The sequence below is a fragment of the Carica papaya genome, chromosome 6 (assembly GCF_054855325.1).
Source record: "Carica papaya isolate Zhongbai chromosome 6, ASM5485532v1, whole genome shotgun sequence".
NCBI lineage: Eukaryota > Viridiplantae > Streptophyta > Magnoliopsida > Brassicales > Caricaceae > Carica > Carica papaya.
The window spans coordinates 14,577,537-14,592,146 of record NC_142314.1 but is presented as its reverse complement, the minus strand read 5'-3'; the positions used below and the strand labels follow the sequence as shown (position 1 = coordinate 14,592,146).

The 14,610-nt window shown below is 35.9% G+C and overlaps 1 protein-coding gene across 3 annotated transcripts in view; it reads right to left on the bottom strand.

Moving 5' to 3' along the window:
- The window catches only part of LOC110819111 (RING/U-box superfamily protein), a 43,298-nt gene that overhangs the window by 6,125 nt on the left and 22,563 nt on the right, over positions 1-14,610 (bottom strand). For 2 of the 3 annotated variants that reach the window (XM_088221879.1, XM_088221881.1), the window contains exons 8-9: positions 13,198-13,291; positions 12,906-13,025 (exon numbers count right to left, since the gene is read on the bottom strand). In XM_088221879.1, coding sequence (XP_088078005.1) covers positions 12,906-13,025; positions 13,198-13,291 — 214 coding nt within the window. The remainder of the gene's footprint in view (positions 1-12,905; positions 13,026-13,197; positions 13,292-14,610) is intronic. The other variant, XM_088221880.1, reaches the window with a different exon arrangement.

Genomic DNA, 14,610 nt, shown 5'->3' with positions numbered 1-14,610 from the left:
CTCAACTATCTACACATTCTCCAAGAACCACCTTTCTTAGGGTTCAACAAAGTGCGTACAACACAAGGGCGAGGACTATAACTGCCAAAAAGGATGTTTGTTGAACAATCCTATGTAGATTAGGGCTTATGATACTTCCTTATATCTTGAGATCTTTAGAAGGTTGTATTCAGACACAACCCATGAACAAAACCTACCTAACATCATGCTAGGTCCCTTTGCTTCTTTTTTCTTCTTTTTTTTTGTGTATTCTTCATTCCTTTCTTTATGTGAGTTAATCCTCCTTTTTTGATGTACCATTCTTCCTTTTGCTTTCTAATAAGATTCCTTTTCTACCCAAAATAAAAAGATTGCAAAACTTCTCAATTAGGTCTTGTTTATAAATGTGGGAACATAGTTGGGTCACAAATGCTCCCTCATGTCTCCCTAAGGAGTGATAAGTGAATCATCTAAACCTCTAAAGAGTTTTGAACCGTCTATAAAAATCTCCTATCAAACCCTAGTAAGTTCATCTTAGCTAAAGTAGTAACACCAAAAGGAGTCTTGAACTGTCTTTCCTACCTCCCTCAAGTGATAACATTAACAGTAAGTCCTATATGTCATGAAGCCAATTTAAAAGGAGTGAGACATCTAACTCCCATAAAATATAGGTGCCTCAACTTGATCCTTTTACCAAGATCAACATGCTCCTCTGGAGCAAACTTTTTTTTTACATTAAAAGTATAGAGTATCATTAAATTATAATACCAAAGGGGTGCATCCATGTACAAAATTAGTTACAAATCAGTTAGTATGTCACTAAAATCCCAAACTCTCTTATAGAAAGAATAGGGTGCCCCATCGTCCAAAAACCCAGCACCTGAAGCCATCAATCTCTAACTCTAAACAAGTCCTCTTCCTCCCCCTCAAAAGCTCTCTTGTTTCTCTCATTCGACACAACCTATAATACGATAAAAGAAATGAGATCTACATGTTTCTTTCCATTGCTTTTGCCTTTCCAAGCCCATAACTTGTATCTTACCGAGCCAGCTATTGCCCAGTTAATCCCAAAAACTCATAGGTCATCATCCACAATTTGTACTAAATGGACATCAAAGCGTGATAAGATCACAGGATCTGCCTCCTTTTTACATAGGAAACATTTATTTACCAAAAATTTCCGCTCCTCATCAGTTTATCTATTGTCAAAATAGCCTCGCATCCCGCCTTCCATGTAAACAAAGCAACTTCGAGAGAAGCATTTACCTTCCCAATTTGCTTAAATGGAAGTTTGGCCTGTACCCTTTCGTTCACAACTAAGTTATGAATGACTTAACTGTGAATACGCCATTACTCTTGAGATTCGATAATGGTTGATCATTATTTCCATTATGTTTTACTAAGGAAAGTTTGCTCAGTAAATGCTCAAATTCATTCACCTCTCATTATTTAAATTCCTCACAACATTTACACTCCACTCGCCATTCCTTCTACCGTCTCTGTGTGTCTCATAGACTATCTATCCTTCCATCGCAAAATAACCTAAGTATGCGGGAATTGATCCCTCAGAACTCCCCTTTCAAGCAAGAATCATTCCAAAAATTAATGTTCTAAGTCATGCTTATTTTCCTTCACATCCCCTTCCCTTGCGGTTTTGTTGTGTCAACATCCAAAGCAAACTTAGAATTGTCATGATATTATGGATATGGGCTAGACCTTGCCTAGGCATGTATTTTTGGTGGTGGTAAGGGGATGGTGGGTTCCATGCCTATATTGTGGAATTCTAAGAGAAACTGAATTTTTTATATATTGAGAATGAACACATACATGATACATATAATTATTACAAAGAGAAAAATAAGAAAGTGGAACAAATAAAATTAAGTCAAATCAAATAGTGAGATTCTCTAACTGGTATCTCATATTTTAAGAAGACTAACTTCCTAATATTAAGACAAGAGATTGAGAGATTTCTAACACTACCCAACAATTTGGAGATTAAGCTACTTTCATTCCTAACTTGCAAATAAATCCTTGGAGCGTCGCACAACTTTTATTGTTTGAGACATATGGACTAAAAATCAATTTACTATCAAATTCTCCCTTACATAGTGTCTATCTACTTCAGCATGCATAGTTTTGTCATATTGCATAGAATTGTGAAAAATGTTAAAGACAGACCTGTCATAAAAATAAGTTTATTGGCCCATCTCATTTAATCCTTGAATCTTCCACAACTATGTTAAGTCAGAATAATACATGCACTCCCTACATCAATGTCCTAACTCTCCCTCTGCACTTGATCTAGCAACCACACTGTTTCTAACTCCTCCAGTTTAAAAGATTGCCTCCAAGGAAACTACAATAATTGATAGTAGACTGCATATCAACTTGTGAGTCTGCATAATCTGCCTAGGTGTATGCATCAATTACTAATCTAGTGGCCCTTCTGAATAAAATTCCTTTGCTAGGATTAGACTTTAAGTAACATTAGCATTTTGTAGATTGCATAAAGGTGAACCTCTCTCAAGCTATGTAAAAATTAACTAAACACACTCATAGCATATTTAATGTATGGCATTGTATGAGTAATAAGTGTTCCTACCAGTCCCTGGATACATCTCTTTTTCCACAACTGCATCTTCATTTGCTTTCTCACAATTTTTGATTTTGCTCAGTAGTCATGGAAACAAGTTTATATGCTAACTTCTCTGTTTTCTTAGGAAATTGGTCATGTACTTCTGCTATGAATAAAGATGTCTTCCCTCAAATAAGCTACTTCAATTCCTAGTTTCATTTCACTCTCTTAAGTTCTTTTGTCTCTAATTATCCAACTAGACATCTCCCCAATGTTTTCTTCTCTCTCTTCATTCCCTGTCACAATTATATTAAAACATACCAAGAGACTTCCTCTGAATCCAAGTGCTTTATAAGGAGTATATAATCTCACTAGATATTTTTGTATTTGGTTTTACGCGTTATTTTGACAAATCTTCCAAACCAGGCTCTTGGTAATTGCTTTAAACTATATAGCAATTTTTTCAATTTGCACACTTTATTTTCTCTTAGTTTCCCTTGAAGCAAGAAGGATTATCCATATATCAACAAAAGTTCCTTACATTTAACTCCAAATATCAACAAAAGTTAGCTGCTAAAAACAGCAAAACTCTTACTGGCATTCATTTTTGTAGAAATGTAAATACACTAGGGGGTAAATTAGTATTTTACTAGATTGTTATGACTGCTAGAAAATGCTCACTACCATTGCAACCCGTTAACCTGTTAGAATATTTTCCATAATCTCGTTTGTTTGTTCTGGCCGAATGCCTATAAATTGGCACCTTTGTGCCCAATAATAATAACAGAAGATTCTCCTCTGTCCCAAACTCTCAATCTTCTTCATGGTATCAGAGTTCTTGTGCTTACACCCCTCAACAAAATGGTGTAGCAAAAAGAAAAAATAAATATATTCTTGAAGTGTCTCGCTCACTTATGTTTACCACAAATGTTCCTAAATTTTTTTGGGGATAAACTATTTTCACTGCCGCATACCTGATCAATAGGATGCCCTCCCGTATTCTTAAATTCAAAACACCTTATAACTCCCTTGTTCAAGCATTCCCAAAGTCTCATATTCTTCACACAATTTTTTTTAAAGTCTTTGACTGCTCTGCCTATGTTCACATTCACACCTATCTCAAAGGGAAACTAAATCCTAGAGTCCTTAAGTATATTTTTGTAGGGTATTCCTCCTCTCAGAAAGTTTACAAATGTTTTTATCCAGTCACCCATCAATTCTATAACACTATCGATGTCACCTGTTTCAAGAACAAACATTTTTATCCCTCTCTCGATATTCAGGGGAAGACATCTGATATTCAAAAATATCAATTGTGAAATGTGAACATACATTCATTACATGTTCCATTAACAACATTAGAAAAAGAATTCGTCTCTCAAACTACCAAAGAACCTGAGCCTAAACCCATCACAGAGACTGATAGTACATTACTAGCAATAAGTATGTTGTGTGTCTATACCAGGAAGAACAAAAGTAAAAATAAAGATAAAGTACTTGAGTCAAGTTCAAGCATTCTCAGAGTCTCATATTCTTCACACAATTTCTTTTAAAGTCTTTGGCTGCTCTGCCTATGTTCACATTCACACCTATCTCAAAGGGAAACTAAATCCTAGAGTCCTTAAGTATATTTTTGTAGGGTATTCCTCCTCTCAGAAAGTTTACAAATGTTTTTGTCCAGTCACCCATCAATTCTATAACACTATCGATGTCACCTTTTTCAAGAACAAACATTTTTATCCCACTCTCGATATTCAGGGGAAGACATCTGATATTCAAAAATATCAATTGTGAAATGTGAACATGCATTCATTACATGTTCCATTAACAACATTAGAAAAAGAATTCGTCTCTCAAACTACCAAAGAACCTGAGCCTAAACCCATCACAGAGACTGATAGTACATTACTAGCAATAAGTATGTTGTGTGTCTATACCAGGAAGAACAAAAGTAAAAATAAAGATAAAGTACTTGAGTCAACTATGCACTATCATGATTCAACTCCTGGATCAAGCATCTAAAATAACACAAGTAATGAGATCTCTGACTCAACTGATGATATTGGTTTACCTATTGCTTTACAAAAAGGTGTTCGCTCTTGTACAATGCATCCTCATACAGGATTATGCCTCATATGGCAAACTATCTTCAAAATATCATACTCTTATGAGTAAGTTTGACAATATCCTTTCAGAACCAAGAACGGTTCATGAAGCTATCAAAATTCTTGAGTGGAATGCTACTATTCAGGAAGAAATTTCAGCTCTTGAGAAAAACGGAACATAGGAGTTATCTGATCTACCTTTAGGGAAAACTCTAGTAAGATGCCAGTGGATCTTCAACACTAAATACAATCGTGATGATAGTGTGAATCGGTACAAAGCACAACTTGTTGCTAAAAGGTTCACCAGTCATATGGAATCGATTATCAAGAGACGTTTGCTCCAGTTACCAAGTATAACACAACTCGGGTACTATTCTCTTTAGCATCTAATCTTGATTGGCCTCTTTTCCAGCTTGATATGAAGAATGTTTTCCTTAATGGTGATCTAGAACAAGAAGTATATATGGAAGTCTCACCTGAACTCGAGATAAATCCACAAAAAGTATGCAAACTAAAAAAGGCACTGTATGGTCTCAAACAATCACCAAGGGCATGATTTGACAAATTTACCTAGGTAGTGAAGCATATAGGATATGAACAGTGTCAATCTGATCACACTTTATTCATCAAGCACTGTATCACAAGAAATAGAGCTGTACTAATTGTTTATATCAATGACATTATACTGACAGGTGATCATAATGAAAAAATCTAGAAATTTAAAGACTTTTTAGCCAAAAAATTTGAAATCAAAGACCTTGGAATACTTAAATATTTTCTTAAAATGGAAATCGTTCGATCCAATAAGAGAATTTCTATATCTCAGCGAAAGTACATCTTAAATCTTCTGAATGAGACATGTATGCTTGGTTGTAAACCTGCAGAGACTCCTATGGAATCAAATGCTAAACTTGGCTCTAAAAGTGATAGTAAATCTGTTGATAAAGAGATGTATCAAAGACTTGTTGGAAAACTCATATACTTGGCTCACACAAGACCTGACATCTGTTTTGCAGTAAGCACTGTGGGTCAATTCATGTCTCAACATACTGAGGACCATATGAGTGTTGTCTATCACATCTTGAGGTACCTAAAGATGACACTTGTACAAGAACTATTTTTCAGAAGACTATGGTTAGAGATATTGAAATCTACACTAATGCTGATTGGGCTAGTTCAGTAACTGATGGAAAATCTACATCTGGTTACTGTTCTTATGTATGGGGCAATCTATTCACTTAGCAAAGTAAGAAACAAACTGTTGTGTCAAGAAGTAGTGCTGAAGCTGAATTACGATCTCTTTCCCATGGAATATGTGAAGGAATATGGATGAAAAAGATCTTACTTGAACTAAGATTCTCGATTGCCACTACTATGAGGATTTGGTGTGACAATCTATCAACTATAAGCATGGTCAAAAATCCTGTCTACTACGACAGAACTAAATATATGAAAATTGACCGACACTTCATCAGAAAAAAAATTAAAAGTAAGGATATATCACTACAATACATCCCAACAAGTCAACAAACTGCAGACATTCGCACAAAAGCACTACCAAAAAGAGAACTTAATAATCTTGTATCCAATCTAAGATTACTTAACATTTATGCATCCTATATTGAGGGGAAGTGTAGAAATGTATATATGTAGAAACGTAATCGCACTAGGGGGTAAATTAGTATTTTACTAGGTTGTTATGACTGCTGGGAAATACCCACTACCATTGCAACCTGTTAAGCTGTTAGAATATTTTCTATAACTTATTTTGTTTGTTCTGGCTGAATGCCTATAAATTGGCACCTTTGTGCCCAATAATAATAATAGAGGATTCTCCTCTTCTCCCAAACTCTCAATCTTCTTCAATTTTTTTTCAATTTGCACACTTTATTTTCTCTTAGTTTCCCTTGAAGAAAGAAGGATTATCCATGTACCATCAAAAGTTCCTTACATTTAACTCCAAATATCAATAAAAGTTAGCTGCTAAAAACAGCAAAACTCTTACTAGCATTCATTTTTTTCACTAAAACAAATGTCTCCTAATAGTTCACACCATAGACTAGTGTATATTGGTTCGCCATAAATTTGGCCTTGTATCTTCTAGGGCGTCATTTGACCTGTACTTCACTGTAAACACCCACTTGGATCCCGCTAGCTTTTTGCTTTGAAAATAAGTTTAACAATTTCTCATGTTCAGTTCTTCTCTAGTGTCTACATCTCTTATCTTATAGCATTTTCCATTTCTCATCAAATAATGCGTTAGATAAAATATTAGGAATCTAGGTAGTATTTAAAAGCTTCTACATGGATGCAAGAAATTTCCAAAGGACACAAACTTCATAAGTGGAGGCAATAGCTATTAGTGCATCCTCTTGTATCTTTATCTAGCAACGAAAAAAATTATGAACAGAACCATATCAACTCCCACCCTAGAATGTTACTGCTATGCTCTTGTGATGCTTGTAGTCTCTCTCTAAAACTCTCCCAATCAACTGACCTTCTCCTCGATACTCCCATTTCTTCAACCCTCCTTTCCCTAACAACCAAATTCTTAAACCAAACACTACAATTTTCCCTAAACGGGTCAGCCCTGATTTTTGTTTTCATTGAACAATATTTCTCTCCAACTCGAAGCGGTTCATTCTCATCGGAAATAAGTCTTACGATGTCATCTGCGAAGGAAGAAAACTGGTCTTTAAATAAGTGAAAACAACCACGGAAACAGGGTGTCAATCAGCCTCAATAAAAACGAATTGAGATGGATTACCGAATCACTCAACGACTTCTATTGGAATAGGGGTGGGAAGTCCTGGGGTAAAAAATTTAAAGGTGACCACCGATATCTCTTTCTGATGACGATCCAGAATAAAAGAGGTCGAGCTCTGGTCCTCTCAGATGAAAGAGAAAAGTCAACAAGGAGAATCTTCATCCCAGACGGCTATGAGGCTGGAGGATGGTGGCGTTTTATGAAAGCAATTTCTGAGCTGTCTGAAATTCCTTTGGTAAACCCCTTTAAACTTCAGAAAAAGGTAGCAAGCCCGACACCCATGGTAAATAATGCAATGTTTTCGAGTCCAGTTTGTTGCCCTACCTGCAAAACGCAAATCCAAGTCCTTTTGGTTTCGTCGAAGAAGAAAACTTACGCAACCGTACTTCAGTGCAACGACCTGTCTCGTACTCGAATGCAAGAAAACCCACCCGACTCGAAGAGGAAACCAAAAAGGCTGGAAATTCAAATTGCATCTGACAAAAGGACAAATTCTACCACCATCAAAAGCTGCCAGAGACAAAATCAGAAGATTAAGTCAACAAAATCAAATGGGACCTTTTTAACTGGATTTCGGGCACCAAAAGACAACCACAAAAAGCCCAGATTTTTCTGGGCTGAGAAAGGGAAATGGACTAATCAAGCTGGCCCAAGCAAGCCCAATCTGAATCCTCTTAGACCAATAAAAAAAATTAAGAAAGTAAAGAGCGAATGGAGGAAGAAAAGAGTTTTACCTTCAGTTGTGCAGAACACCAATACAAATTTTAAGACTCAGACACCAGCACACAGTGTTATGGCTGTTCATAGTGAAGGAATTTTCACCGACAACAAAGAAACTTCTCCTTCCTCAAACCAGCCAGCGTCTTCAGCTCTAATGACTGGTCTCCCGAATCAAGCTTTTTTCTTCAACCAGCAGTAAATCATGAAGAGGAACACATTCACATCAATGGAACAGAATTGGTCACAATACACATAAAACCAGAATCAGACCCCTCGCCTCTGCAAACTCTTAAAGATACCAGTTTGGCAGAATTAATTAATTCCTTGGATCACATACTCAAAGGGAACTACAAGGGAGACATTCACCTCTACTCTGAGTGGATCAACAAAAATATTTTCTGTGTAAGTTCATTTCTCGATGTCCCTCTTTTTGGTTACGAAAAAGAAATTCAACTTCTTCTTGCAGATATGGAAGTTAATAAGAATGAGGAGAACAAAAGCATTATACTCCTTGAAAAGGGCCGAAAGAAACAGAAAGATGGGAGTTCACGTGAATTGAGATGTCTACAAACCTCTATTAACTATGATAGACGCAACAAAAAGAACAGGGAAAATGGCAGTATTTCAATTTCTCAATTATGATTGACAAAATACTTTCATGGAATGTAAGGGGCTTAAATGACTCAAAGAAGAGAACAACTATTAGAGAATGTCTCAACAAGTGGAAACCATCCATAATCTGTCTGCAGGAAACAAAGATGAGCTCGGTGAGCGATAAATTCATTAGAAGCATTTGGATTCCCAATGATATTGGCTGGCATTTTTTACCAGCCAAAGAATCAGCTGATGGCATCATTATCATGTGGAGAAAAGACCGGTTCCAATGCCAAAATGTTATTCCTGGTGAGACCACCCTCTCTTGTCTATTCTCAAATTTATCTAATAGCGAGACTTGGTACTTCTCTAACGTTTATTGTACAGGCAACAACACAGAGCGCACATTGTTAGCAATTGAACTCGAGATGATCAAAAATTCCTGGGGTAATAAAGATATCATTGGTGGAGACTTTAATATGGTTTTAAAAAAATCTGAGAGATCGGACAGTAGATACGGTGATTCTAGCATCAAGGACTTTCATTCCCTCATCAATAATTTTGACTTGACTGACCTCCCACTAAATGGTGGGAAATGGACATCGAGAAATATGCGTGATCAGCCTTCTTTCGCAAGTATTGACATATTCCTTATCACCTCCGATCTGATGATTTCACTTCCAAATATTTACCAAAAACTCATGCCCAAACTCACTTCAGACCATTTTCTCATCATGTTGGTCTCAAATGGAATCCAATGGAGACCCATTCCCTTCCGCCTGGATAACAAGTGGATGACATTGGATAGTTTCAAACACTAGCGAATGACACTTGAAAAAACACTCAAATCGGTAGCAAGACTAGTTATAGAATTGCTCAAAAGCTCAAAAAACTCAAAACAGATATTTAGAAGTGGTCTAAAACTACTGACAGACAAGAGGAAGAGGGCATTTCAGATATTATTGATGGAATTGACACTATTGACAGATTAGAAGAACTCAACAATCTCACTTCTGATGATATTGATTAAAAGAACAAATTGAAAGTTGATCTGGCGCACAGACTACAAATGGAAGCTATTTCTTGGAAGAAAAAATCTAGAAAGAATGGCTTAAGGACGGGGACAAAAACTCTAAATACTTCCATATACTTGCAAACCACCGCAAAAGGGTCAATTTTGTTGACGAACTCACTATTGATGACCAACTGTTTCAAAACAACAATGATCTAAGAAATGGTGTTTAAGTATTTTCAAAAACTTTACACTGAAACCATTGACTCTCACCCTAAACTTGATGATTTAACATTTAACAGAATTGATATGGATGATTGCTTATCATTGGAAAAAGGTTTTTCTGAAGTGAAAATCTTTGTTTGCTTGAGGGATTGTGATGGGACAAAGCCCCAGGGCCGGATGGATTTAATCTCAAATTCATACAGACTTTTTGGAAGGTTGTCAAAAGAAACATTATTGACTTCTTCAATGATTTTCATAATCATGACTCATTTGTAAGAGTTCTTAACTCTACTTTTCTTGCCATGATACCTAAATTACCCAACACAAAGAACATCAAAGACTTCCGGCCTATAAGTCTCATTGGCTACATATATAAGCTTCTCTTAAAAGTGTTAGCTAAAAGACTTGCTATTGTTTTACATAAAATTATTGGGGAATCACAAAATGTTTTGTTTTTGGTAGACAGATTAAATATGCTATTCTTATTGTAAATGAAGTGGTGGATGAAGCCATCAGGAATAACAAAAAAAGGGCACTATGTAAGCTGGATATGGAGAACACTTTTGATCACATCAGTTGGGACTTTATTGACTACATGCTGGAGAGACTTGGTTTTGGTACAAAATGGAGAGATTGGATTAGTTTTGCAGCCATGGTTAATGGCGGTCCATCGAATTTTTTCACTGGTTCTAGAGGTTTGAGACAAGGTGATCCCCTTTCTCCTCTCCTTTTCATCATTGTTATGGAAGGTTTAAATAAATTATTGGAAAATGCTAAAGAATTGCAGCTTTTAAAAGGTTTCACTGTTGGCCAACAAAAGAATCAAATGGAGATTTCCCATCTATTTTTTGCTGATGGCACACTCATTTTCTGTCAACCTGATATTTGCTCCTTAATTTTCCTGCGATGTGTCTTACTCTGCTTCCAGGCAGTATCAGGACTGAAAGTAAACCTACACAAATCTGAGTTAGTGGTTCATCTCCCCGGGTGACACACTTGCCCGTTTTTTAGTCTGTAAATTATCTCATCTCCCCATTACTTATCTTGGTGCTCCTTTTGGTGCTAAATTCAAAGATAAGCTGTTGGGATTCGATAATTGACATGTTTCCTAATCATCTTGCAAACTGGAAGATGAGGTTCTTATCCAAGGAAGACAAACTTACACTCATCAAAAGCACACTCTCAAATCTTCCCATCTACCTATTACCTGTACTTAATATTCCGAGCAGTGTTGCCAAAAAACTAGAGGTCATACACTGCAATTTCCTTTGAGGGGATGGTGACAACAATAACAAAAAAACTTCATTTGGGGGGATGGTGACAACAATAACAAAAAAATTTCATCTTGTGAATTGGAAAATAATCAAGAAACCATTCAAAGAAGGTGGTTTGAGTCTGAGGTCAATTGACAAACTAAATAAAACTCTACTTGGAAAATGGATATGGAGATTTTGGAATGATAACAACAGCCTTTGGAAATCAATCACTATGAGTAAATGATTCAATAGTGACTGCAATGATAACTCTAAAATAAAAAACAGCAGTTATGGCTCTAGTTTATGGAGAGGTATTTGGAATCTAAAAAACCTAGTTCTTCATAATTCCAAGTGGAGCATCGGCAATGGTACCAAAACTCGTTTCTAAAAAGATATTTGGCATGACAGATAAGCATTACAATCAAGATTTTCAATAATTAACGCGATTGGTAGACACAAAGACATTTTAGTAAAAGATGCTATCGAATTGAATCAATGGCAAGTGATTGTGTCTAAAAACTTACAAGATTGGGAAATTAAGGAATATAAACATTTGCTCCAAACTCTGTCTCACATCCACCTAACTAACAGCAATGACAAACTCATCTGGCAACACACCAAATCTGGTATTTTCTCAGTTAAGTCCCTGTACAAGACTTTGGTCAGCAATATTCCACAAGAACAGACAAAATTTCCAGCTAATTTATTTAGAAATCAAGTATCACTCCAAGAATTTCATTTTTTGCATGGGAAGCAACAAAGGACCGCATTCTTACACTAGATAATTTAATGAAAAGAGGCTTTACAATGGTAAATAGATGCTTTCTCTGCAAAAACAGCAATGAAACATGTAATCACCTACTCCTGGGATGTCCGATCTCTCACAACCTCTGGTCTACTATTCTTGGCCTCATGGGACTATCTTGGGTCAAACATAAATCAATTTTGGATGAGCTAATTGCATGGGAAGGATTGAGCTGCCACAAGAAAACTTTTAAATTTGTCCCTCTCACTATATTTTAGATCATTTGGAAGGAAAAAAATAATCGTGCTTTCAAAGAAAAAGAAATCGACTTCAAAATCATCACTGACAACTGATTTCATTATTTTGGATCCACTATTTTAGAATATAACATCGAATGCTTTGATAATCTCGGCTTTATTGTCGATTGTCTAATAGATCTGTATTTTTTTTGTAAATGGGCGGTGCCCCCTTGGCACCCTTACTTCAATACAGTTTTATACTTTTATTTCAAAAAAAACAAAAAATTATGAACATGTGCTAGTTGAGAAAAAAGTCTGAAACTACATTTACCTCATTCTCAAGATTTGATAAAATATAATAATATATGCTAATAAGTCTTACATTAATGATACTCTGTGAAGCCATTCCTAATCTTATGAAAATATTTCTTCCTAAATAATTTAGATGGTTTCCTGCATCAAGGAAGATTAAGTTTGCACTTACATTGGAACCTTAAAATATATACTCAAATTTTACCATAGTCAACCACTTTTATGTCACAATATCTCATTCAATCAGACATTAAGACACAAAACTGACCTATGAGCTACAATTAAGAAATATATGTTAGTTCACAAGGATTACCACCCAAAACAAAAGGCATGCAAGTAGCACAAGCACGTGCACACAAATACACCTACTCACAGTGTTGTGGTACATTAATATCAGTTCTGGAAGGCATCATTCCTCCACATAATTGACATTGTAAATGGACGGTGTTCCGGTTGCACATGAAACCACCAGTATCAGCACCTGTCATCAACACTGAACTACCCAAAATAAGAGTAAGAAAAGATCGCAAATTAGACACATAATGCAGAACAAAGTTCTAAATGCCAAAAAGGATCAGATTTCTTTGTCTTCCTCGTCCAAGGTCACTGAGCCCTTTTTCTTTATATTCCTCAAAATTGACTACTTTTTTAAATAATAGACGTACCACATTGTGGGCATGGACGCTCTGCACTGTCACCTTCTTCATCCAGGGGCGAATGAGCCCTTTTTCGGTAGATTTTCTTCCCAGTCTTAATGACCTAATATCACAAGTACAACTATTAACACTAGAAAGGTTATGAATATAGATTAATCTCAATAGAACACCTAACAGATGATACAAAAAATTTATAAAAATAACCATTAAAAGGAACTTTTCTCAAAGGCTTGATTTATAACTGTTATAGAAAAAAGAACTTAACTTTCCTACAAAGCTTACTAATTATATAAAATGCCTAAATTAAAATTTCTATCATACATGGGAGACATCCCCTTGTCGTCCTTCATCAATACAACTTCAATACTTTTATGTCAAAAAAAATCTATCATACAGGATGACATATTAAGACGTATTGAACTTCCTTTTTTTGAAATACACCACACTGAACTTCCTTATTTTCCGAAGGTCATTTTCTTTCTCATAACTTGAGAATCTCAGGCACTGGAACCTTTATCTCAAGTAATCAAGAGCGAGGTTATGAGGTGTGGCCTAAAATTGTTGCATCCGGGCATGTAACTAGTTGTCAACTCGTCCACAACTATAATGCAGCTGCCTTTGACAAGTGTTTGAGGTTAGTCCAACATTACATAGTAATTAACATGAGTGGCTAGGCTGATATTAATGTTGCGAGTCATGTCAATCGTGATCTTGCTGAAACCATTGGGTGCACTAATTTGCAACGGCCTATCACTTATTTAGGGCTGCCTCTGGCAGGCAATTTCAGGTTAGATCTTCTTGGCATCCAATCTTGAAGAAAATCATTGTCTCAAGAATTGCAAGATACTATTTTTTTTCTTAGGAGATAGAGATATTCTCCTTCAAGTATCCTTCTTTATTTCCATCTTCTTTTAGAAGCCCAGTTATCATAGCTCAAATAGTTTAAAAATTAGGAGAGATTTCTTGTGGTCTAAACAGGGAGAGAGCTCTGGAGATCACTTGGTTAGATGTGATGTGTTGCAACTCCAAAAGGATGCAGACCTACAACTTTGAAATCTTCTATTCAGTAACCTTGCTCTAGTACCTAGGGGTTAAGGCGCTTTCCCTCATAGTGATTTTTAAGATGAAGGGACAATCTCCTATCTCTCATAAAATTCCTTGAAAATTCATTTTAGATATATGATTCTTTCCCCACTACTTTTTATCCAGGTAGCTGATAGATGCCATTTTCTCGTTCCTATGATCACTGGAAAGGACTGTCTTTGTTTGCTAATCATTTTCCTTATCTGTATCATCTATTTGTAGAAAATTTGCGCTTATTTTTAGTTTCATGGATTGTCTAATGATTAGTTGTCCTGGAATTTCTTTTCCATAACCTGAATGATAAAGAAACAATAGACTTGACATCCTCACATGTTTACA